Here is a 25,788-nt window from a genome sequence, read left to right as displayed (position 1 = left end):
CCTGGTAAAAATGTGCCGTGAGAGTGTGGGGATGAAGAGAGTGTGGAGCAGGGGGTGTCATGGCAGGAAAAAAAAGGCTTTTAATTAAACAGGGGCGTAGGGCCATTACTCATAGCCGCTTGCTTTGCAGATTTTATTTGCACTGTTTCACTGGTGTCACGTTTAGCTGAATATCGGCATGCTGCAAAAAAGACGTGAAAACTAAATATACATCCCCTGTGTAAACCTCTGCTGATGTCATAGTCTCCATCTCAGCAGGTAAGATTCTCCTCCCTCTCCTTTTTTAAGTGTGCCAGCATCTTCAGAAACTGTTTTGAAACCTGCTGCTTTGGTACAAAGCGAGACTCTAAGACAGGGAGGGTGTGGAATATGGCTGATGTGAAGCTTCGAAGGTTTCTGCTGCTTATTTATGATCTCACTTAGGTGAGGTTTGATTAGCTGCTCAGGGACTGCCTAACAACTTCCCTACCAGATTCTCGGTGAAACCCCGGTTTAAAAATTGACTGCGGGATCAGCATTGCCTCAGCCTTATTTTCTGAGCTCTCGCTCCCATCTCTTTGATGATACATTGGGGTGCCTGTTACCCCCTTGTATTCATTTCAATGTTTCAATTACCCCCGTAACCAAATCCTTCCTTCCCTGTTGGCCCACTCTCTGTCAGCACCCAGAAAAACAGCCCTTATCTCAGGCTTCCTGTGTCAGTTAAACCCTTTATTCATCTCCATGATGATGGGCCTCTTTTCCAATACCTGCAATGACACTCCTAGCATGAAGGTTTGCTTCTTCTTTTGAATTTTGCTTTATTTTTTGGACAAATCCATTCTTTGCTGCAGGGTCTTTCCTGCTGTGAAGAGCATCTGAGGACAAAACACCCCCCTTCATAGAAATCTGTCTCTTTACAAAAGTTTCTAGTAGTTGGTCAGAAAGAGAATTTCTCATATTCCTGCATCGTGCATGTGTGTGTTTGGCTGTTCTCAGTCCTTTTTGTGTGTATGCGTCTGTATTCCACCAATTCCATTGATATACAGGCCTTGCTTGAGAGAGAAGCGAAATCTCCATCATGGTTGCCCTTGACTCTTGGAGAATGCGTGTCGAGCTTTGTCAGGGAAGCCAGGCGGATGAATGACATCCTGTTGCCCAATTGGTCGAGCCAATGACTTGCTGAAGGAAACAGTTTCTGATTGAAGGAAGTTGTTGCAGTAATGTCTCATGTGTCTTTACATCCATCCACCTTTGGACTCTGTCTGTAATTGTTTAGAAGAGTTTGTTATTAGCAGCTTATGATATTTTACTTTTTCCAAAAGTAACTACAGTAATTTGAAAATCACCCACTCAAAGGAATAATTCCTCTTCTGTATCCAAGTCAGATCCAAGTACTCAGCCTGTGAATTCCACTTGTAATCCCTCTCTTAGTCTTTGTTATTGTACTTGTTCTCTCCATCTTCCATCCGCAGATCTGACTCGGGTGCTGATCTATTCCCGTCTCACAGTTTTGCGCCTTCCCATCCTGATGATACCTGGCGACTCATACGGCCTTCTTGATAACGATGAGGTCACCTTAAATAACCATCACTCACGGGCCACTTTCCGTTAGCCTCGCTCCTGGCTCGTCTCTGTTTCATGTCCCTCCATTGGAGGTGATGTGTTTCAGTGAACAGTAGAAGCTACATATGCCAAAATTCTGATATCACATGCATATACAGTGGTACCTCAGTTCTTGAACTCATTAGAACTCGAATTCCTTAAAAGTCGAACCAACAAGTTTGAAAAAAAAAATACTTAGCACTCGATCTGAATCTCAGAAGTCAAACCGTGAACGCCCACCTAAGATAACTTGTACGCGCGGGGAAATGAGTCACGCTGCACGTCTCTCAGCGGAAACAAAGGGTAACGCTTCAGTCTCAGCCTCGCATTCGCTGTGATAGCATCGTGCATGTTTACACTAGCTGAATACATATATTTAGACAGTAAAAATACATTTAGACAATGATAGACAATAACAGTGATTATTATTATATAATAAAATACATTTAAAAATAAAGATTTCTTATTCATTATTTTAATATTAACAATAAACCTTTAATACATTTAATTATAATAATATTGTTGTACCAAGTGCGGACGGAACGGAGACAAAGGCACAGATGTCAGGGTATCGGGGAATACGGGGTTGAATTACAGGTAAGGCAGGCAAAATGCAGACAGACAATATAATGACCGGACTGGGGAAACAAACTGAAACGCAGACGAAATAGAGAGAGCTAATAAGAACAACCAGAAACAGCTGATCACACGGGGATTCCACACGGGGTTAACGAGGACGCATGACACACGGAAGGAGCGGACGATCGGGGCAGGACACATTGTTTTTTTTAACTTTACACATTGTTTGGATACATTTATTTTCTTACTTTACAAATTACTGTTTTGATAAATGTGCTTAGATGTGTTTAGTACAGTATATGCTCTTCTTGTTTTATCCAGTTAATTTTGTGTTTAAATGCTAAAAAAAAACATATTTTGGTGTAATTTTTTGGGGCCGGGAACCAATTAATTTGTTTTCCATTATTTCTTATGGGGAAAATTCGATCAGAACTCAAACTTTTTAGGATTCGATCTGGAGTTCTGAACGGATTAAGTTCGAGTTTCAAGGTATCACGGTACATATCACAAGGTCCTAAGGGGTGCACAGTAGCTCAAAGTGTGGCACTGTAGCTTCACACTACCTGGATGGGGCTCTGATTCCTGACCCCGCTCTGTGTGTGGACCTTCGACCTTTGGTACGTCGTGTGGTCTCCTGCAGCCCAAAAAAAAGATGCTCCCCGCTTTAGAATGGTTCGAATTACAATATTTCTACAGAATGATGGTGAAATAGTGATGCACATTCAGTAGTTATCAGACTTTGAATTTTAATCTGTTCCTGGGCTAGCAATATGCCGTAGGATACTTTCTACTGATGCCAAGCGATGGCAGGCAGTATCCACCCAGTCACACTTCCAGTCTCTCTTATGATTGCAAGTGTGAACATCTCATACAGTGTTTAAGGATGTATCATACAGCATTTTTTTCTGCTTTTAACCAAATTTTGCCCTTGTCCGCTAAATGCCCAAGTGTGTCATATGAACTTACGGCATGTTCATCAGAAAGCAACCCCATTGTAAGTTGCGGAGCATCTGTATGTAATTAAGGGATCTGGCGTCTCTATATTGCCCATTGTGTGCCCTGCAATGGACTGCCACCCCAACCAAGGATGTCCCTGGCTCATGCCCTGTGCCTCCTCGGGTAGGCATCAGGCTCACTGTGCTGTACTGGATAAGCAGTTAGGGAAGATATGGATGGACACATAATCACAATAGTGTGTGTGCATGTGTGTGTGTGTGTGTGTGTGTATGTATATATATATATATATATAAAGCATTTGGACAGTACAGCATCCAGCTCCAGACTGTAGCTCTGGCTCACAGTGCGAGCGCGTAATAAAATGTGACTGCGGCCACTGTTTATACTCCGTGTTCAGTGGATGGCAGCAGGAGGGAAAGCTCGAAAGCAGAAAAATGGAAGGAAGCTCGACCTCGAGATGAAACAAAAGCAAAATGAAGGGGATGAGGAGAAGGAGGAGGAGGAGGAGGAGGTGGAGAAGCAGGAGGGTCCCTGGAGGCTTATGATTCAGAGAGGGAATACAGTGATGAGACCTGACGTTTGGCAACACGGGCGGTGTGTTCTTTAAGGAGAGCGGTGATGACGGGGTGCGCTGAAGTAATGACAAAGTGCACTGGAGAGGGACTCTGACTGGAGCCGTGCTGCAGAGCTGTTAAATATGGGCTTATGAGGACCGCCGGTTTGTGGGTGTGTGTTGGTACAATTGTCCTTCCCTAAGTCACCCCCAAGACCAAATCCCACAGCACCCCATCGCTCTCCTTGCTGCTCTGCCCGAGGTGGCAACGCACTCATTGGACTTATCGTGTATGTGTGCTTGCTGCCATGCCCGAAAGCAAGAGATTTTACCTGAACCGTTAAACCGGTAAACCTATAACATCAGTAGGTGATGTTATGCAAGTTGCTTCAGCTTAATTAAATTACTGTAAATGCAAATGTGAATATAAATATTTATAAGCACATATATCGCTAGAATACAAGAAATTTATCTGAATGTGAATTTTAGCGAATGTCTTTGTGTTGGAGCAATACAGTAATGGTATACAACTGTGGTGTGTTTATAGCGTTTGAATTTATGTACAGGTGTGTAATGTGTGTAGTCTACTGCATGTAGAACATTGACAAGTTTGTCACAGAGGACACCTGTAACATCTGAAGTTCACCTATTATGAGCATGCGTGTATGGTGTTCCAGTCATTCAAGTGCACAGATGTCTGTAATGCGTATGCAGTATGGTGTAACAGCTTCTAAAACCCGGTCCATGAGCTGACACTGGACGGTTGCTTAATTTTCAAAAATAAACTAGACTTATATGATTTTCAGCCACATCCTGTTTTTATCAGAATTTTACCATGAATTTTTTTGTACAATCTAAACCTGTCCGTGGTCATCAAAAGTTTGGGAACCCCATTTCTACTGCATATAGAACAAAGTTCCCCAATTCTGGTCCTGGAGGGCCAGAATCCAACACAGTTTGCAGATTTTCCAGTTCAAACACTTAATTAGCTAATTACCAGGTTTAGTAGGTGTGTTTGAATTGGGAAATCTGCAAACTGTGGTGGATTCTGGCCCTCCAGGACCGGAATCGGGAAACCTTGATATGGAGTGTTTGTGTGTTCATTGGAGAGTGTGCCTTTAGAGTTCAACCATTGTCTGTGTTTGTATGCGGCTGTGTTTATTTTTCTGAGAAAAGAATACCCCAAAGAGTCCTGGGGCTCCACGACAAGCTGCTAGCTGTCATTACCGTAATAAAAGACTCACAGTAAAGGCCTCTTAAGAGCACTCCTCTTTAAAGCATCGGGCATTCCACAGAAATTGCCGGCTGTTTGTGTACCGGGAAAACACAGGTTCCAGTAAAACCCTACAATCGTCTCATTTCCCGCCTCTCCCTCACTCTCTAAAAGACTGCTTTTCCATGCTTGCCCCATGTCTGCTTTTGTTAATTAGACTGCATCTGTTCTGAAAGTCCAGGTCAGCTCGATATTAATGCTGCCCAAATGATATCGGAGGGTCAGTGCAGGCATGGGATTTAGATGATTGCGTCTACGTTCAAACTTCCAAACGACGGCTGTCTTTTCACTTTTCGTTTGTGCCCAGCAATCAATGCAACCCAAAGAGGGACAGAGGAACACAATTACTTATTGACAGTGCAGACAAGGCTGTAGAGAGCCAGGATATGGGAACCTGGCCGAGGGGGGGTGTTTAGGGAACAAAGGCTGGGATGGAGAAAAAAGAGAATATGCTGTTAGGGATGTATAAAGAGATGGGATGGGCAGAAGAAGACAGAAGGGATTGGGGTTAAGAAGGAAGGATGGCACAGAGAAAGTCGATGACAATGAACAAGAGATAGAAGTACTCACGCAAGTGGCAGAGTGTCTGGGACCTCTTCATTCCCAACATTCCTTCCTCCATGTCTGACCTCACTCTCCAGACAAAAGCAGTAAGAGTGAGAAGACTCTGACTGCAGTTCCTGAAGCAGGGTTCAGTAGTTCCACCCTGGATACCAGATTCCCTATGAAGCCCTGTCCCTTTCAGGGTTGAACTCGCTGTCCTAGGATTGCCTTTTCAGCCCAGTCTGAGCAAGTCCACATTTGCGGTGTACTCAAATATCCTCCTTCCCTTTTCTCTCAGATTCTGAGCTGCCATTTTCAGAACCCATTTTGCGTTACGGCTCATCAAACCATGGAGCGTACCTGGTGGTTTAGCCAATGTTCAGAGAGCCATGGGTTGAGTGCGACTTCGTGTATGATATTTTAAATGTCTTTTCAGGGCCCAATGTAATAGAGTTTTTGCTGTGCCCTACCGTCGTTAGTTTGACTGAAATTGATTTTCAGAGTTTGCCTGGAGTTATGGGTGTCAGACAACCATTCGCCAACATGCTCCAGGAACTTGTCCGTCTCTCTCGGGGAGAGAGGAAGTGAAGGTCAGGGAGGCCTGATTTGATTATTCGCCTGAAGAGAGGCAGTAAATTAAAAACGTTGTTCTGGCAGAGCAATCGTTGGCCGCAATCATCACGTCTGGTGGTGACGCGCTAGCTAGCACCATGCCATGGATAGTAGTGGAAAACGGGGGGGGGGAGGCTTTCCACTCACGTCGCATCATAGAGGGACGCAATGGCCAATCGCCTATCTCTGTAACATTACCACTAAACTTGTGAGGAGAGCAGAACCAGGGCTCTGCTTATGTCGAGGCCCTCATGGCTTCAAGCTGTAAGGGCAGAAAGAATTGGTTATGTTAATACATGAATATCCATCCATCCATTGTCCAACCCGCTTATCCTACTGGGTCGCGGGGGGTCCGGAGCCTATCCCGGAAGCAACGGGTACGAGGCAGGGAACAACCCCGGATGGGGGGCCAGCCCATCGCAGGGCACACTCACACACCAGGCACTCACACATGCACACCTAAGGGCAATTTAGCAATGTCAATTAGCCTCAGCATGTCTTTGGACTGTGGGGGGAAACCGGAGCACCCGGAGGAAACCCCACGACGACACGGGGAGAACATGCAAACTCCACACACATGTGACCCAGGCGGAGACTCAAACCCAGGTCCCAGAGGTGTGAGGCAACAGTGCTAACCACTGCACCACCATGCCGCCCCTAATACATGAATATGAACCGCCAAACTTAATTTTTACCAAGCACCCTCAGACATGGCAATCTGTAGCTTCTCATTCACATACCTCCTTATCACACACACTCACACTGCCGCGCTCCTTCTCACACAAACTACTGCATTGTGCTCCCACTTCCTGCTACAGTGCCTACTGCAGAGCTGTGGTGAGGGCACTGGACAGATGTCCAGTGGGCATGAGTTAAATTCCCAATAGAGACCATACCAGGTCATTGACCGGAACTGCTCTCTCTCTCCCTCCCTCCCTCTCTCCAACCCTCCATCTGTCCTCAGCAGGTGACTACAGCGAGGTCCTACCGGACTCCTTCCCTTCAGCTGCCGCGGAGCCTCTGCCGGAGTTCCAGCTGGAGCCCGAGGACGGCTTCATTGTGAAGAACCGCCCAGTACAGCTCCGCTGCCGAGCCTCGCCTGCTACACAGATCTACTTCAAATGCAATGGCGAGTGGGTGAACCAGAACGACCATGTGACCCGCGAGAGCCTGGACCAGATCACAGGTATGGGTGCGCAGACACACAGCGCATGGGCTGTCAAGACAGCTTAGCAGCTAAAATAGAAGCATGCAGCAGGGCACAGTCTAGCAGTGCCACACACGGCCAGGCTGCCTGTCCTCCACACTGCCTGACTCTCCCCACCTCTCTCTCTCTTTCTCACTTTCTCTCCTTCTCACTCGGTTCACTGTTATGTAGCTTTACTGCCAGTTTCCGTATGCTGCAGACGGAAGTCACGCCCCCCAAAATAAGCAGTAATGTTATCATTGCAAAAATTTAAAAAAAATTAATTAGTTTATTTTGATCAGACAATGCTGCTTACATAAATGACTAAAACCAGAGAAGACGTTCCTCTTATTTAGGAAGGAAATGGAATGAACATGCAAATAAATTAAGGACCCTGATCGGGAAGCTATTACCATACAGTCTAAGACTTATTGTGCTCATCTGCACTTGCAGGATGTTTAAGTCTCCCCACGCAAACTTAGTCTTTTCCAGTTCTTGATGTGGGGTTTCACTATTGTCTTTAAATAATGAGGTTGGTAACGCGACCAGGATAAACCTTTTGATTAGGCACTAAATTTATATTTGTAACTAACTTATTAGGCTGCTTTCATTTCCCCAGCTCCTTCATTGGGATGGCAAGAGGACATTTTGGTTGCATGTATCAGAAAAAAACTAGTAAAAGCATATAAAAGCTGTATGATCTTCTTGCTGGTGTCACAAACTTAAATCTAAAAGGTTTTAATGTAGCCACTTTCAAGTTTTAAGTACCCATTTAAGCAGTCAGGGTCATGGAGACAGAGGCGTTTTGAAACATGACACCAATTCCAAGAATAATTTGGATTATTAAAACATTAAAAAAAGATTGATACTGAAAGGTTGGTAATGAGTCAGCAACCAGCCCTCACCTCAGCACAGCTCACCTTCCCCTGCAGGCCTAGTGGTACGGGAAGTGGATATCTCCGTTTCCAGGACTCAAGTGGAGGAGCTGTTCGGCCTAGAAGATTTCTGGTGCCAGTGCGTGGCCTGGAGCTCAGCCGGCACCACCAAGAGCCGCCGGGCGTACGTGCGCATCGCTTGTGAGTTCAGCAACACGTGCTTCCTTGTGTGCACTCATGTAGGTGCACAGGGTTCTTCACGTGTCTCCTCCAGGATATCCCCTACTGAAAAACTGAACTAGTGAGGCAGTGAAAGAACCAAAATTCTCTCTGGTCTTTTGATGTCATGTGGCTCTTTCATTTATCATTTTAACAAGGGAATCAGTGGGAAGTCCCTAAGCCCTGCATAGGATCCTGTACCTTCTGTGTGTGTTTGCCCATAATAACATGGTAGAGCCCAGACCAGTGTGTCTTTGACACATATGGGGGCCGTCCACCTTACCTCCAAACTCACTATCTCCCTTCCCCTGCAGTCTTGCGCAAGAACTTTGAGCAGGAGCCACTGGGCAGGGAGGTGCGCCTGGAACAAGAGGTGTTGCTGCAGTGTCGCCCCCCAGAGGGCATCCCTCCTCCTGAGGTATAGCTATTGCTTCACCGCTTCATTTCTCAGCACCTTCATCAGCCCCCACCAGTCATCTCTCCATCATTACACCTGACGTCCTACCTTCTTAAGCTTTGAAAGAAAAAGCAATACAGACAGCAGGTGGCATAGTGGTTAAGGGCAGGACATGGGACCTGAAGGGCTCTAATAGGGATAGAAATGTATGTTCTTCTGTATGTAAACACACAAGGCCAGACAGATGTCCTACTGATTCATTCCATGACACGTAGCCTACTTGCAATCTGGACTTGTTTTCACTTGTAGGTGGACTGGCTGAAGAACGAAGACACAATCGACCCAACACTGGACTCCAACTTCTTGATAACCGTTGACCATGACCTGATCATCAAGCAGGCCCGCCTCTCCGACACAGCCAACTACACCTGCGTGGCCCACAATGTGGTGGCCAAGCGGCGTAGCAGCACCGCCACCATCATAGTCTATGGTAACCACGGCGATACTCCCGGCATCCCCATCTGATTGGTCCTTTAGTGGAAAAATGTCTAAAAAAGCAGATACAGAATTGTGTCTCCGTGTGCATTTGGCCCATCTGCCTGCCTTTCCTCCTCAGTGAGCGGAGGATGGTCATCCTGGACAGAGTGGTCGGAATGCAACGTACGCTGTGGGAGGGGCTGGCAGCGAAGGACACGCAGCTGTACCAATCCAGCGCCACTCAATGGTGGAGCCGTCTGCGAGGGCCCACCCTTCCAAAGGGTCACCTGCACCACACTATGTCCAGGTGAGGACTTCTGAAAGAAGTAACTTAGAACAAATCCAGTCCCCACCTCTGCCACATGTACAGCACACCTGTATGTACATCATGAAAGACATATGTCTATGTGTGACTTCGGCCCAGCTGCACGGTGAACTGGACAATGTGACACTCCGACTGGAGAATTGAACTGGGACTTTTGGTTACGGTAGCAGAGATGGCAGTGAGGAACAGAAGAAAGCTAGCTACAGCGTAACAAAAACACGGGGGGGGGGGGGGCAGAACAAATCCTGCCTCTGCCCTGTGTTTATGGAGTTTGAGGGATATCCTCATGTTGTTTCCTGCTGCAGTCAAAAGATACACATTTTTGCTAATTAGCTTTTCTAAATAGCCTATAGTGTGTGATTGTGTGGTTATCTGCCCTGCAATGGACTGGCATCCCATCTAGGGAGTTACCCCAGCCATTTGCCCTGTGGTGCCTTGGATGGGCGCTGCCCCCCACCCACCGGCAAGCCTCAGTAGAGTAAACTGTTGGAAGATGAATGGATTTCTCACACCTATGTCTTTTTACTAAATAATCTTTCATAATTTCCCAGGATTTCAGATCTTTAAAAAATATACACCAATTGTATATACACTATCGGTATCGGCTGATACAGTAACAATCGGCCATCAACCAATGGTTAAAAATGAGCCGATATTTACTGCCAGTAATCCCCTTTAAAATGGTGACCCATATTACTTTGCACACCCATGTACTAAACTGACAAAAATGTCTGCTGGGTGGAATTACTGTAATGTTAACAAAAATCACATTGTAAATGCATTTTACAAACATTGCACTGCTAAAATTTCATGAGGAGGACCTACTAATAAACATTTCAAAACAACAAATTTGATTGCTTCACCTTCAGGCAGAACTATTTAAATCACGGTCCTCAAGGTCCAAGACCTGCTTATTTCCCAGCCTTCCTTTACCTGTGAGCCAGGTGTGAAGCCTCTGGCCAATCAGAATCAGTGATTATTAAACTCAGTACATGGGAGGACTGAAAACTAGGCCTGGATTTGGAATTGACGTCCAGATTTGAAGAGCCCTGCCTTAAGGTGAGACAGTGAGGAGTCATGAAAGGTCATGAAGAGTTCATGAAAAACAAATCCGTTCCAATTAAGAAGGCTACAGTACTGCCAAATAATATTAGTCTGTCAGTAACACAAGCATTTGATAGCAAAAGAAAATTCAGTGCAGGCAGTGCAAAATCAAGACATTACTCGGAAAATTACGGAGTTTATCACACTTGATGATCAGCCCTTCTCTGTTATAAATATATAAAATGTATACAGTTATAAATATATAGTGCTCTGAGACTGTTGATGTTTTCTTACAAAAAAGTAAATACTTTTAAAATTTATTTGGGTGGAGTGTTCCTGGTATCAACCAGAAATTTCCTTATTGGTGCATCACTAAAAAATATATGCATATTTTTTACTGCTGGGTCTGACTTTGACCTCTGACCCCTCATAGTGGATGGTGGTTGGACGGAGTGGGCCAAGTGGTCAGTGTGCGGGACCGAATGCACACACTGGCGCAGCAGAGAGTGCCAAGCCCCTGCCCCTCGCAACGGCGGGCGCCACTGCATTGGCAGTGTGATGGAGAGCAAGAATTGCACCGAGGGGCTCTGTGCACGGAGTGAGTCTGAGGGGTGTCAGGAGCGGGAGCGGGAGGGGGGGGGGGTTGTGTGTGTGACAGGGAAGTTGCAATGGTCACACTAGGGTGGGTAGAAAGGAGTCTCTCCTCCTCAGAACTTTCATAGAGGAGTAACATGCCTACAGGAAATCACATGACAAAACATGTGGAGAACAACACAATGGCATAAACAGAAGAGAACACGGTGGAGTGAGCGGGCACGTGCCAGCAGTCACACAGCCTGACAATTATGTCCTACAGTATGCATTGCTATAGTTACGGAGACTGCACTGAGAGTAAAGGCAATTCACTATTTCTACACAATTTCAAATGACAGGGCAGCTTTCTGACCCAGATGTCTGACATGTCTACGTAACCAGGGGAGCCAAGTCTTAGGCCGGTAAATATGGTTTCTGGGGGGATTTAGTGGACATTCTATAAGACAGCGGCCTGGATTGTTCAAAGTGGCTCTTATTAATCCATTTGATCTGGGGGAAAAGACGTTCTTGGCCACACAAAGCAGTCGTAGTTGCAACCAGATAACGTCCATGGTAGTTTAATTCAAGCCCCCCAGTGCTTTTGAAAAATGTTTCCATGCCCATGGGTTTGTGACAGGGTTGGTGGCGCATCAAGGCAGAGTGAACGATCCTGCCATCCTGGGTGGGGCCTGGAGAATGGCAGAGTGTGGGGGGTGAAGCAGAGGTGCGCTTCATTCAGAATCACGTCAAAAGCAGATATGTTATGGCAGGTGTATGTGGAGAATTTCAAAGGAGGGAAAATTAAGAAGCTGGTGAGGATGAGTCATCGGTTCACTGACCTGTAAAAGCCACACAGTCACTCACTTGCGTGTGCATTCACAAGACAGCCCACTATTTTAAGAGACACATACAGCTGTCAGATGGGCTTCTAGACAGGGACTTAAATAAGATATTCCCTTTAATTTTCCTTTATTTAAAACTGTGTGTGTTGGTTTTATTAATTGGATAAAGTGCTTTTGTTTTTCTTATTCATTTTACTCCCATGTTTCCTCATTTTATCAATTTCATTTATTAATCCATCCGTTACCTCTTTTCTTTCTTTTTTGTTTTGTTTTCCAATTCTAACAGATAAAAAGGTTTCTATTGAACATGCCAGCCATCGTAAGTTCACTTTTTCCATAAAATCTTCACATTCCTCATGCTCATTGTCCAGCCAGATGCGTGTGTGTGTGTGTGTGTGATAGCGTATGTATCTGCAATGTCCCAAATCTAGGCCACTATGTAAGACACGCGTCACCCCCTTTTTCTGTCATGTTTGGCACATAATGGGTCCTGGCAGTCTTGTGCTGTGTGCAGCATCCTCACTTTATGTTTTGTAGGAACTGGATGCAGTGTCCTGGGTGTGTTTTCACGATGCCTGTCATACCTCATCATGCGTTTCATAGCCTTTACTTCTGCCCTCGACTCCACTGACTGCTTCGCTAAAAAACTTTCCAAACCTTTTCCCTAGCGTTCATAACTTACAACTAAAAATAGAGAGACGTGCCGTTAATTATTAATCTGAGATTCATAGATGGATGTATAGCAAAACTGTTAAATAGACTGGACTGGTTATGAAAAAATTCAGATAAAAATTACCTGAGGTTAGAGACATAAGCAGGGGGACTTGCTGTTGCATGCTGGGAAATTAATGAGATGGCTGCTCGTACTGTGTGCAGGCAGCTGACCACCTCAGTTGAATCTCCCCCAACGCAGTTTTACCCCTTCCCTTTCCTCTCCTCCTTTTCCTGTCAGCTTCCTGTGTCCTTCATTCTTGTTCCCCATCTTCATTGTGCCCATGCACTTGCATCTCTGCTCTGCTGTTCCAGGCCGCTATAGTATGCAAACGCAATTAAACTGTAGTGCGGGAGGCACATGAGCAGTAGGCAAGTTTACAACCCAGCCTGGTACTTTGAGGGGAACACTGACACTGGTGAACAGCTCCCCCTGCAGGCTAGGAGGCAGTACTGCTGTATCTGTCTCTATGTACCACATTAAGATTAACTTTATTATCTCTCTGGACATATTTATGAATGTATTTATCAGATTAAAATGGCTTTTCTGCTGTGTGTCAGTGTGTAGCTTCACTCCAGCATAGTTGAGAGTGGCTTCAAGAAACGACTGGCTGTGTTTAATGACTGCATGCATTTTTGCTGGTATTTCCGTGCCTTTTGAGATCTGCAGCTTCACTCTTCTGGCCTCTTCCCCCCAGCGCTCGAACCCGGGATGGGTGTGGCCGTTTATGCCGGACTGGTGGGGGCTCTACTCCTTTGCGGGATGTTGCTGCTGTGTGTGGGTGTGCTGGCATACCGCCGCAGCTGCCGGCATCTCCGTGGTGACATCACAGACTCATCCTCCGCCCTCACAGCAGCCTTCCATCCAGTCAACTATAAACCCCCAAGACAGGGTGGGTCACAATCCCATGTACCCCTTCATACCATCATTTTTCGTTTCCCTCTACTGTTTTCCCATTTTTTAATCCTCTCTTCTCCACTTCTCACCACTCAAAAGTCGTCACATATCACTATGGAGCACCAGGAAGGATACCCAGAAATGGTTCTGTCCAGCCAGCTGGACTGGAAGCTTCTACCCATTAGCGCCAAGCAGCCTCGAGAAAGCACGACACATACAGTTAGGGTACAGCTGATGACGAAGCAGCTCCAACGAAATGACACGACTCACCGAGAGGCACACAGATGCTCCCACGAGCTGGATATTATGTCTAAAAGCACCTGATCCACATACATGAAGCGGCACAGCGTACTGCAGCTTTTTTTAAAAGAACACTTTAAAAATCTAAACTGATAAGGCCTAGACATTAGGAGCTGCCGGCCCCACAAGGACAGAACATGCCTAAAGAGCATGTGATGTGCCCTAAGGAGGCTTCAGATGAATACTTTACAAAAAATCCGGACTTGCTTAGATGCTCTAACAATGTCGAGGCTGATAGTCCCACAGGTGAGAAGCAGACATATTTGTCACTGATAGCCTTGGAGGGGGCTGAGCCACCAAGAGTTTAGATTATAGTTCAGTTTGGCATTTAGCTTCATAATGGATATGAAATGGCTTTCACAGCTGCCACTGAAGTATCTGATTGTGATGCATGCACACCACACACGCACACTCCCCCAGACAGAGACTCCCGTGCACAGACATGCACTCTCTGACGCACACGTCCTTTTCTCTTTTTTCCCTTCATCCCTAACCCTGTCCGTAACTTCCCACCTGCTCTCACTCCGACCCTCTGCCCCTCTGTCGGTTCACTAAATGTCTTGACTGTCAGTGGCACTGAAGCGTTAAAAAATCAATTCTAATCTATCTCTGGCCTCTCTTGTTTGTCTCCTGACCCACCTGCTCCCCTCCACGAATAAAACCACCTCCAGACAATCCTCACCTGCTTCACCCCTCGGCCCCCCCGGACCTAACGGCGACAGCCAGTTCCCTCCGAGGGCCCCTGTTTTCCCTGCAACAGGGGGTGGTAGATCACAGCCACCACAAAATCCCCATGACCACCTCACCGCTGTTAGACCCCCTGCCCAGCCTAAAGATCAAAGTGTACAACTCATCCACGCTCTCTTCACTGGAACTCCCAGCCGAGGGAGCATCGGTCGATGGTGAGATCCTCAGCCTGAAGATGGTGGGCTCCGGGTCCCGGCCTGACTCCCGTGAGCCTCATAGCCACACCCTCCCCCGTGAGCCCAGCAACAGCACCAGTGCCACCTTGGGGTGCCTCGGAGGACGCCTAACCATCCCCAACACAGGTAACACATAAACATGAATGTCCTTAATGCCACAGAAACCAGTAGCTTTTGCCATTGTGCTAATGGAACACATAAATGGAGAATCTATATCAGCAGGCCCCGATGTCATAGACACACACACACCATCTCCTCACCCTTCCTCTGTCTCCCTGACACTCTCCAGGTGTGAGCTTGCTGGTCCCACAGGGAGTGATTCCCCAGGGCAAGTTCTATGAGATGTACCTCATCATCAACAAGTGGGAAAAGACCACGTGAGTCTCAGGGACCGGTGCCGCAGACTGCCCCCATCTGGTCCTGTCCACTCCGAGTCAAGGACATGATAAGCCAGGGGACTAAAACATGTCACAGGGCATCAATCAAATACTGACATTCACAACCTAGAAAAAAGGTTGCTGAGCTACATATGGCTGGGAGAGGAGTGGGTGGAGGGCTTTGGGTATATGTAAACACAGAGGAACTGAGAAACTAATTAAATGCAGGCACTATGTGCTCCTATGGGATACTTTAGAGTTAGCTATGGGTTTGTTTCTCTAGCTTTATTTGATTCCACAGTCTGGGGAGCAGGCCATAGATACGTCATTGGCCGTCCTCCACCACAAAATGGGATATCAGAACAGGGTCTCCCCAAGCCGCTGTTCTCTCTCCAGCTTTAGGTCTGCAAAGCTCAGCTAGCGATAAATGTTGCAGTAAAGGGTGTGAACCTCACTCATTTCTCATTATCTCCACTAAAATGCAAATGATAATAATAAAAGTAAATTCTAAGTCCCTTATTACTGAGATTAAATTCTGTCTGGAGGATATTTGCTGGGCTCATTAGTTTTTCATCCACTTTTATTTTGAACATTTACCCGTAGGACAGAGGTGAAGAATTCTGGGTCTCAATAGTAACCCAGCGTTGTTTTTTTTGCAGAAGCTCGGCCCTTAATTGCTCTGTCAAGTTATTTTGAATTCAACACTTCAAGAATAAGTCGCTTACCCTGGGTTATAGGATGTTTATTGGCGGTTCCTTTGAAAAGTGCCTCAGTGGCTGGGGAACATGAACTTGTATCCAGAAGGCTGTAGGTTTCAGCTCCACTTTGGGAAAAGGGGACAGCTCAGGAGCATGGGGCAAAGTTCTAAAGGGGGTCGAGCCTTAGCTAGTGGCCTTTGAGTTTAACCCAGAGTCTGCCGCCGGCAGGTTGCCATCAGAGGGCAGCCAGACGGTCCTCAGCCCCGTGGTGAGCTGTGGGCCCACGGGAATGTTGCTGAGCCGGCCCGTGGTGCTGACTCTGCCCCACTGTGCCCAGCTGGACCCACCCGACTGGACACTCACTCTGAAGACGCAGACTCACCAGGGCGAGTGGGAGGTGAGAAAGGGATGGGGGTTGTGGGGTGGGAAGAAAGTGCATGTGGGGGTGAGTGTGAAGAAAAGTGGAGTGAAGAGGGGGAAGCAGAAAGTGTGAGAGCCAAGTGGAGAAAAAAATGGTGGGAAAGATGGAAGCGTAGTGGAAACTTAATGCGCTGAGAATCACTCCCGGAAATCCATCATTTTAAAACTCCATTAGATCTTCACCTGGTTATTCTGTTATACATCTTTCTGCCTGTAGGAGGTGCTGACAGTTGGCGAGGAGAGCCTATCGTCGCCCTGCTACCTCCAGGTGGAGGAGCGGAGCTGCCATGTGCTGATGGAGCAGCTGGGTACCTACAGCCTTGTGGGCCAGTCCACCGCACCGCAGCCTGCCTGCAAACGCCTGCAGCTGGCTCTTTTCGCCCCCCAATCCCCATGCCTCTCCCTGGACTACAGTTTGCGTATATACTGCATTCAGGACACGCCTCATGCCCTCAAGGTCTGTCCTCCCTTCCAGTGCCCAAATCCTTGGTCCTAAGAAAGATTTAAAAATCACACATGCTAGTGACTAATTTGTTGCATGTATATTCTTTCTCCCTGGGTAACAGGCCACATCGCCCTGTTGCACTATTCTAAGCACAGTTTCCTTTTTTTGTTCCCGCTCACTCTCTGCAGGAGGTTTTGGACCTGGAACGCAGTCTAGGAGGAGTTCTGCTGGAAGACCCTAAGCCCCTCCTCTTCAAGGACAGCTACCACAACCTGCGCCTGTCCATCCATGACATCCCGCACTCTCACTGGAGGAGCAAGCTGCTCGCCAAGTACCAGGTCAGACCAGTAAATCAGTCTGCTGCATCTGTGCTGCTCAGCTGGCACTCTTATCTGAGCTTACAGCGTTCTACTCTTTTATTGCTGGGTATCTTTAATGAGGTAATTATGGGTGATTTCATGTTATCCCTGCATACCCTGCCTGAGCTGGCCTGCTTTGTTTACAGTCCCCACCTTTACTTCTCTGCTACATGGCAGTCTGTAATACTTGTTTATCACTAAGGGACTTGTACCCATAACAAATAAAGGTTGCTTCTCATTAATGTGATGCAGTTCTGCCTTTTGTAAAGGTATCTTTTCATTGAAGTATCATAGTCACCAATGTGAAGAAGCAATTTAATGCCATATTGTAAAATGCCGTCTGTAAGTGTACCCGCAGTGACTGACTTTGAGCGGCGCAATGCACTCTGACAGGAGATCCCATTCTACCACATCTGGAGCGGCAGCCAGAGGCCACTACACTGTACCTTCAGCCTGGAACGGGGCAGCCTGGCTGTGTCTCAGCTCACCTGCAAGATTTGCGTCCGCCAGGTGGAGGGGGAGGGGCAGATCTTTCAGCTGAACACCGACATCCAGGAGGTAATGGATCCCATTGGGGGGGGGGTTACAGCACACAGGAGTACAGGCTGGAAGGGACATTACTGCTGCACCTAGTGTTCCGGACAAAGACATTGCTACTGCACAAGCAGAAGCAGGGCGAAAACACATTACTGTCACACACAGAGATATAGATTGAATGGATCCCTGAGGGTAGAGACTTTAACTGATAAGAATTCATACATCAGTGTTTATCAGAGGAATAAAAACAATTTCAGGGGAGGTACAAGAGAAACTAAGAGCTGAATGTGCGAGCAGTGGGACAAAAACAAAAGATGTTTCTTGATCAAGGCACCGTGCTAACATATTACATTAGCTGTAGAATATGAAACTTTAATCTGTTTTTATAAAGGTTGAGGGCAATCGCCCCCACCCTAAGAATCGAGTCTGTGGGGTGAATTGACTTTCACGGTGATTTAAGCCTGCCCAGGAGCAAAACGCCCTGACGCCTGTGTGTGTGACCTATTCCCCTTCACAGACCCTGCCACCCCATTCCCCACTCCCATCGGGAGGCACCTGTGGCCCTTCATCCCAGGTGGGGCCATATGCCTTCCGGCTACCAGCATCCATCCGCCAGAAGATCTGCGCCAGTCTGGATGCCCCGAGTTCCCGCGGCTGTGACTGGAGACTGTTAGCACACAGCTTGGGGTTCGACAGGTGGGTGCAAGTTCCTGAGCCAGCTGGGTGCGGTATGTGTGTGTGAGTTTACAGGTTTTACCTTCACCATTAGTGAAAATGTCCTCATTAAAAAAGAAATAGACTCTATTTACACATCCCATGAATCAAATTAATAACCATCTAATGCATGAATGAATCAATGGAAAGTCTTCACATGTGTATCGTAAAACAATAGAATGAGTACAGGTCGACCAGCTGATCCACCAGAACCTCAAAACTGAGAATTTGTCATCATCCCACCAAAAAAAAAAGCTTCTAAGAATGAGTACCACATACAGGGCAGGACAGAAAACTAGATGTCCTCATACTTATTTATTTTTCCATTATTAGTTATTCAAGATAATGTTATATTGCAGATAATGATACTTTTTGTTGATTTATAGTTTACAATTTATGCTTTAATTTGAGCACTGCAGGTCTTGAGCTAATTAATGTTAATGACGTTTACCTAATTATCAGGTTTCAGGGACAGGTGACTAATTAGAGTCTTCAGATGAAAGAGCTTTATAGTAAACAAAGTTTGTATTAATTTTCATAAAATGCACAACTGAAATTCCTGGGTTAGGACTATAAAATAATATATTTTTTTCCTCAGGTATTTGAACTATTTTGCAACAAAGCCCAGCCCCACAGGTGTGCTGCTTGACCTATGGGAAGCCTGTCACCAAGGTGACGCAGACCTGGTCTCCCTGGCGACTGCACTGGAAGAGATGGGCAAGAGCGAGGTGCTGGTTGTCATGACAACCGACGGAGACTGCTGATTGGCTCGCAGGCACAGAAACTGCTGTGATGGGAACCCAGCAATGCCCATCCACCAATGTGCCCATGCATGCCAGAGATTGTTTTATTCCATTTCTCTCACACACACCCCGATATGTGCCCGGTCCACACCTGCATCTCCCGCTGAGAGAGGCATTACCTCATCGCAAATTTAACAACTTGGGTTTCTAAGTATTTCACATGGTCTCGGCCATCCCCATCCAAATCGTCCTTCTGGAGCCTGAGGTCAGCATATGTTCACAGGACAAACTTTTTTCCACAGCTAGCAACTGGAGACAATTTCTGCGACAAGCCAAGGTTACAGATTTGAGGCGTAATAGTTTAAGAAGGTACCACTGTGTGAGTTTGTCCATGTTATATTCAGAGAAAAAATAAATATATAAGAACTTAGAAGTACTGGGGTTAGAGCTATATTAGACAGCAGCCAGGACGTAAGCACGTACCTAGCCAAGCACAGAAACATGCACATGTATGATGCATCAATATGAAACATGGATGGATTCCATCTTCCCACACAACAAGCTTTTGTTTCCTAGCGACAGCCAGTTCAAAGCTACAATTCAAGCCAGCAGCAAAATCTCAGCATGGTGGTTAGCCGACAACGAGGGCCCTTTGTCCCCCCCAGGCATCCAACGTGCTGATACAGATGAGTGGACAGCGGAGAAAACCAGTCTGCAGCTGAGCTGCCTTGCACTGAGTTGTCCAGGGCTGTTGTGTCATTGCTAGCTGACAGATGACAAGTCATATTACAGTCATTTTTTTGTATAAGCCACAGTATGTCCTCATGGCCAGCAGGTGGCATGAGGGTATGCATGTCCATTAAAGTGACAGGAACCAGGGATGGAACAGGTGAAGAAGTATACTGTCACCTGGCCTGTCACACTGATACATGGGATGTATCGCTTATTTTTTATCCCTCAATTCTTCTATATAATCTGCCCTTTGTCGTCTTATCTTATTGCAAAATAAGTCGCAGAAGAATTTTGGTAAACTGTTAAGTTTCCTATCGGGAACGCAATTTCTGTTTTTAATCCATATTTTTTGGATTTTTTCCATTTTTCACTGTAATGGTTATATTATTTTTTCTGTTATGATTATAATTGATATCTTTTGTATTGATTTAGAGTCCTTGTCACGTTGATTATTAGGTTTTTGAATGAGTTTTCTTGCATATGAAGGCAGATGGAGGATTTTGGGAAGGCAAGGAGTGACAAGAGGGGGGCAGAGGCGGGTGGGCGTATTTGGCAGAGGGCAAAATTCAGAAATGGAGAGAGACAGACTTTCACAGAGACCACTTTGGCTTCAAGGCCATATCACAGCTGCAAGCAAAACTCCCAAGTATTCATTCTGATCAACAGTCCAACAGTCTCCATTGAGTATATGAAGTAAGACTTTGTATTTAATTCTGTATAACTCTTAAATGTTCAATCGGTTGTGACTTGCTGCATGAATTTGACCTTGTTACAGGTGAGATGGACAGAAACTGGCTTTGATTCTAATTGGCTGCAGTGCCAGTATGATAATCATGCTTTGATTCGAAGTGATTGCAGTGGCCCCTGGGAAAATCTGGCTTTGATTTTAATTGGTTTTAAAGTCTGAAAGTCAAGTGTTGTTCCGATCTGCTAAGTTCTGGATGTAATCTTTAGATGTCAGTTTTTTTTTTTTAAACTGGTTATTGATTACCTCTCACACACTCAAGTTGATTATCAGTTATATTTGTGGTTAATCAGCTGCTATAGTCAGGGGTCATTCATATTACATGTTTTCATTTTTTGTTAGGTGTTATTATTGTCGCTGTTACTAATAATGTTATTTTTATTATAATGTTTTGTATGGTTATTAAGCAAAAGTGTGTGTGAATCTTGGAAACAGAAAAAAACAGATGCCCAGTATCTTTTCCATCCCGCTGAAGCAGTGAGACTGTGACCGTTCTTCATGGGTGAGCGAGTGATTGAATTGTCTGTATCTGTGTGAGCAAGCTTCACATCTCTCAGCTGTGTCATTTCTCTATGTAAGTACTATGCAAGTACAGAGAAAAAGGCCACATTTTTGGTTTCTCTTTATTTCGCTTCCCTGTACAGTGTACAAAAGCGTGTATTTTAACAGCAGAGAAAAAATAGTGGGCAGTGGCTTGAAAATGATAGACTTTGCTGAAGCAAGCAGTATATCGGATCCTATTCTTCAACATCAACCACAAAATGAATCGTTAAGAGACCATTTAAAGTGAACAAATCTGAAAAAATGATCTGCTGTGGCTGAGCAAAACACACAATATTACAATGGGTTTCTCTGCATATTTCTATTGGATGTCCTGATCACTGAACTGCTGTTGGAGCTGTGGAATTTAGATGAGTTAAGCACTGAGCCACACTAATTGCTATGTGAAAACGAGCAACCACAACTCATTCTTAAGAATTTGAAGAACATAAAGGAAGCATAGGTATAGCTCTGAAACCATGAGATGTGTCTTAAAGGTTATAAATCCTACACAGACGCTAATTGTAGGTTTTCTGTCTGTGCTATTTTCGAGCTACACATATCGAGCGTAATGACTTTTCGCCATGCAAGTCTGATGGGGGCTGACATGTTTTGATCTACTCAGTAGTTATGTCGCATCCTCTGGTCCCCCTGTCTGCTTCCTCCTTTCCTCTTCATGAGGACCAGTCAGTGCTCACTACCACTGCCCCCTGCTGAAAATGTGTGAAAGAGAACCTAACTACTCCCATAAAAGTCAATGCCTCATTTTTTAATAGGTAAAGAGAAGATTGGAAAGAAAAATGTTTCCTTAACTCTGTAAACTACCAATTGTAAATAAATGTTTAGCCTTCTTACTTGTAACTAAGATAATTTTTATGCAATAAATTATATTTCTTAGTTTAACAAGAATTCCAGAGGTTGCTAGAGTGCTGTTGTTTTCTTGTTTTGGGGGGGAAGGAGGTCAGGTAGTTGAAGTAGCTTATGTAGAGAACCTTAACAACTATAAATGTGCATAATATCAGAATATTTTTTTGAATGTCAAGGAACACAAAATGTTCTAACAAGAAAGCAATCGCATTACTCTGTTAATTACTTACTAAGGACGTAAATTCAAGGAATTGAGGAAAAATTCACAATGAATGACATACGAGAGAAGAGCACGCGTTTCAGAAAACACAATAATATTAAATTAACTTTAAAGATTCTGCCATTGATTTGTACATAGAAACTACACCAAAATTACACTATAAAAAAATCAATATTACAGGTACTAGATGGTTATAATTTTACGTGCAGCTGCATGCAATGTAGAGGTAAAACAATTATCATCATATGTGTCAATAAATTAGTTTACGCCCAACAATAAAATTATTCAATAGTATATTAACTTTAACTTACGAAACAGTGCAATAAAATGTAACATACCCGCAGTTTATCTTGATTGAATGAGCAACAATAACCAGACAGGCTATAATTGCATGGTTATTGCAAATACTCCCATCTAGGTTTAAACTGTTGGTTACTCAATTTTATGATTATACAAAATGCCCATGTCTGACATAATAATAATTCACAACAAATGTTACACATGCTGTACAAAGCAGCACACTATATATTACAGGCATCTAGTGTGCAAAAGTACTTTTATGCTCAAAAACTAAACTGGTAACATGAAAACAACCCCTAAGCTTTCCTACTTATGTTATAATCCAGCTACAGCCAGATCCTGCTGGTTTACATTCTCTACAGTTTCTTTTTAACATCAACCAACTGTTCCGGCCATAAATTAATAAAGCAGCACTCTGAACATTTTACTAGATTTCAAAAATATCATTGAACATTTTAGCCCCAGCCTCAATTGACTTTATATGAAAGCAAAAAAAGCAAAGGGCTTTTTATTTATCTGCCCCACAATAGACTCAATTATGTTCCTGGGAAAGACAGACAGAGAGGTGTATTAGTCTGTCTGGGTCTTAACTGGTGAAATGCGATCTTCCTTTCAAACTCAGAGCCAGAAGAGATTCATAACATGTCTTTTTCTGCTGAGTGGCTTGAACACAATGGTACAAAACCCCGTTTTAATAATAATGTAAAAGTTGTGTAATCTAATACAGCCTTTTTCCTGTGGCTTATTGTGTTTCCTTTCACCTACTCTTCACTCACAGAAGCTCTCAGGAAGCCCTTGAATAATACTGATAGAATATCTTTTAATTTGTCATTATTTCGTTTTTTTCCTGGGGCTCACCAAAATACTTGCCCACACTGCCCTCTGCTGGGCTACCGAACATTTTTGCCCACGCAAGCCTATACTTCAAATAAATGATGTATTTATTATTACTAAAGATTCGTAGAAATACATGAAAGGTGAGATTATTATGATTAAAGATAATCATAACTGCATTATTAAATGATAAAATGAACCGCTTTAGAGAGAAGCGCACACTTCTGCAACATCCATCCACTGGCTAGTGAGAGGAGTGGGTTACACAGGGGGTAACTCCTGTCCCTCGGTTTAGGAACCAGTCCGTAAGACAGGTAAATCTGAAACACTTTTTAAAATTACTACACATGCAATACCAGTTAAAGTCTATTGATAAATAACCCCAAAATATGCGATAAGGATATCCTGTATTTCATATGTAGCCCACGCAAGGTCAACTGGCTGGAGTGAGATTTGCAAACAGAAATGGACAAACATTCAACATTACAAGCCTCACTTACATTTCATAACATTTAACCTACCGCTAAAAACCGGGGTTTGTGGAGGTGACGGGCTGAGAGGAGATGCCGGGGTGTTCGGCTGGTGGCCGCGGAGTGCGGAGAAGATTCAGGTAAGTTAAAAACAACTGTAGGCCTAATATATAAATGTGTGGGGGGAGGGGGGATGTGCGACATAATTTGCTGCGCGTTATATCTATTTCAAGAGACCTAAAATATATTGAATAGAATTGCTATAAATGTAAATTATTTCACGTAAACTTCTAGTCTCCTGCGAAACGTTAATTATGAATTGGCTAAATTTGTTATATGAAACATAAAAGTTCTGTCACGTCGGCAGAGTTATAGGTTATTTAGGCTGTAACTGAAAAGCCGTCAACTTCGGCTACACGAGGACGTATCTTCATCTTGGCGCCTTTTTCCAATCCGGCGCTCTTCGCTCCGCTACCAAGGTCTGCGCGAACGATGACGCCCGCGGTAGATTTGTCAGGTCTTTACATGGAGACAGAACATCTGGGTTTCGGTGAGAGCTGGGGTACAATGGGACCGCAGACTGAAACCCTGAAGTGACTGGAAAGCTTGTGAGTACACTTGGAGTTTCTTGTCCATATACGTGGGTTTAATTATATACTGTGTATACTGTATATAAAGTATATACTATGTTTTGCCGTAGGATTCTCAAGTGCATGCCCGGTTTACGTCTGTAACACCAAAATCTCGTGAAGTTACTGCGGGCACAGTTGTTGAGCAGGCAGGAAACAGATCATGGTAAACTGAGGTGAAATAGTAAGGTATATGTGCCCTACATTTGTGGTAATGCTCGGCCGTAAACAGCGCGGTGCGGTTAATGGGTTGTTTTCGGGTCATGTGATCAAAGTGGCATTAACTTTGTAAATGTGCGATCTTTCTTAACATCGACGATGTGTTAATGTACTTACCCTACAATAAACAATAATCGTCATGTGGCGCACTTTACATCAGACCGGCGTGTTAAGGTAGTAATACAAAATGGCCTGAAAATAATTCCTAGATGTGATATTTGTTTATGCATTCACATTGCATATAGTTTCTTGGCTCTAAAATTGTGTTTTTTAACTGTTTTTAACATTGTAAAATTGTAATGCTGCGAAAGTGAGTGCAGCTTTCCCACTAAGGAGGTGCAATGTGAAGTCTAAGAGTTTTTTAACCAGAAGTAGAAAAAAAGAAATACACTCGTGACAATCTATGACACACGTGATGTTTTCTGTTGGTTTCGTTGCTTCCGTTGCCCGATACCGTTTTTTTTTTATCCCTAACGTTTTAAAATGGTATAATTGTACCATAAAAAGAACAGCATGTTTACCTACGTATTGACTGTGGGAGTCCCACGGATTTTGCCACATCGATTTCATAGTTGTAGTAAGGGTTTTAGTTAGCTGATTGAAGTTGGGTTGCGGTGTTATTGAGTTATTTATTTAATGCCAACAGCAAGATGTTTGTGTCTGACAGCTGTACACGTTTAGGAAACTCAATTCCGGTACAGGGACATCTAACAGTCTGCATAGACGTATAGTGGCAGAATAGTACATAGAATGGCATACAGCTGTCAGTAAGGGTTTTGGTCCATTTACTGTCAGTTGTGCGGCTATGTTGACCGTGGTCAGTCTGCTCCAATCAAAACATGACATGATACTGACCTGACATGAAACCGTTTTCATCATGAAATGATTTATTTGCTGAAGCATATTGGAATGCATCTTTTCATCACGCTCTCCTTTGAGACATGGATGCATATATATTAGGTAAGAGGAAAGCTTGTGGTTGGAGCACTGGGTCAGCTATTTATCTGGGGACCCTGGAGCGTTTGGGGTTCAATTTCTTGCTGAAGGACAATGGACATGTGACTATCC

The 25,788-nt window shown here is 44.6% G+C and overlaps 2 protein-coding genes and 1 long non-coding RNA gene across 15 annotated transcripts in view; 2 read left to right on the top strand and 1 right to left on the bottom strand.

Annotated features, from left to right (window-relative positions):
* Window positions 1-22,090, top strand: part of unc5b (unc-5 netrin receptor B) — a 44,204-nt gene extending 22,114 nt beyond the window's left edge. The window contains exons 2-17 of one of the 4 annotated variants that reach the window (XM_023822524.2): window positions 7,069-7,287; window positions 8,220-8,363; window positions 8,696-8,799; window positions 9,088-9,268; window positions 9,395-9,562; window positions 11,058-11,222; window positions 12,326-12,358; window positions 13,449-13,643; window positions 14,620-14,997; window positions 15,161-15,248; window positions 16,175-16,343; window positions 16,584-16,823; window positions 17,000-17,149; window positions 17,564-17,728; window positions 18,225-18,403; window positions 19,020-22,090. In XM_023822524.2, the coding sequence (XP_023678292.1) occupies window positions 7,069-7,287; window positions 8,220-8,363; window positions 8,696-8,799; window positions 9,088-9,268; window positions 9,395-9,562; window positions 11,058-11,222; window positions 12,326-12,358; window positions 13,449-13,643; window positions 14,620-14,997; window positions 15,161-15,248; window positions 16,175-16,343; window positions 16,584-16,823; window positions 17,000-17,149; window positions 17,564-17,728; window positions 18,225-18,403; window positions 19,020-19,185 (2,744 nt within the window). In that variant the 3' untranslated portion in view covers window positions 19,186-22,090. Of the gene's footprint in view, window positions 1-7,065; window positions 7,288-8,219; window positions 8,364-8,695; window positions 8,800-9,087; window positions 9,269-9,394; window positions 9,563-11,057; window positions 11,223-12,325; window positions 12,359-13,448; window positions 13,644-14,619; window positions 14,998-15,160; window positions 15,249-16,174; window positions 16,344-16,583; window positions 16,824-16,999; window positions 17,150-17,563; window positions 17,804-18,224; window positions 18,404-19,019 lie in introns of those variants that run through there. The other 3 variants (XM_023822523.2, XM_023822526.2, XM_023822527.2) reach the window with 3 other exon arrangements.
* LOC111849556 (uncharacterized) lies at window positions 147-24,301 on the bottom strand. Of its 8 annotated transcripts, XR_002839567.2 has the most exons (11): window positions 17,659-17,789; window positions 13,405-13,623; window positions 12,836-13,069; window positions 9,443-12,723; window positions 9,059-9,326; window positions 8,665-8,895; window positions 8,193-8,447; window positions 5,517-6,363; window positions 2,727-2,797; window positions 1,333-1,613; window positions 147-1,244 (listed from the first exon to the last, which is right to left on the bottom strand). It is a non-coding gene; the product is annotated as an uncharacterized lncRNA (long non-coding RNA). The 8 variants fall into 8 exon arrangements; XR_011989492.1 differs by adding an exon at window positions 23,924-24,301 and having other exon boundaries at window positions 1,333-6,363; window positions 17,659-17,826; XR_011989497.1 differs by having other exon boundaries at window positions 2,727-6,363.
* slc29a3 (solute carrier family 29 member 3) overlaps window positions 23,879-25,788 on the top strand; it is a 17,893-nt gene continuing 15,983 nt past the window's right edge. The window contains exon 1 of one of the 3 annotated variants that reach the window (XM_023822530.2): window positions 23,879-24,012. The gene's annotated coding sequence lies outside the window, so the exon portion shown is untranslated. Of the gene's footprint in view, window positions 24,013-24,289; window positions 24,481-25,788 lie in introns of those variants that run through there. The other 2 variants (XM_023822529.2, XM_023822528.2) reach the window with 2 other exon arrangements.

Source organism: Paramormyrops kingsleyae, chromosome 3 (assembly GCF_048594095.1).
Source record: "Paramormyrops kingsleyae isolate MSU_618 chromosome 3, PKINGS_0.4, whole genome shotgun sequence".
Taxonomy (NCBI): domain Eukaryota; kingdom Metazoa; phylum Chordata; class Actinopteri; order Osteoglossiformes; family Mormyridae; genus Paramormyrops; species Paramormyrops kingsleyae.
Note: the sequence above shows the minus strand (reverse complement) of the source record. Positions and strands in the feature narration are given on the sequence as shown.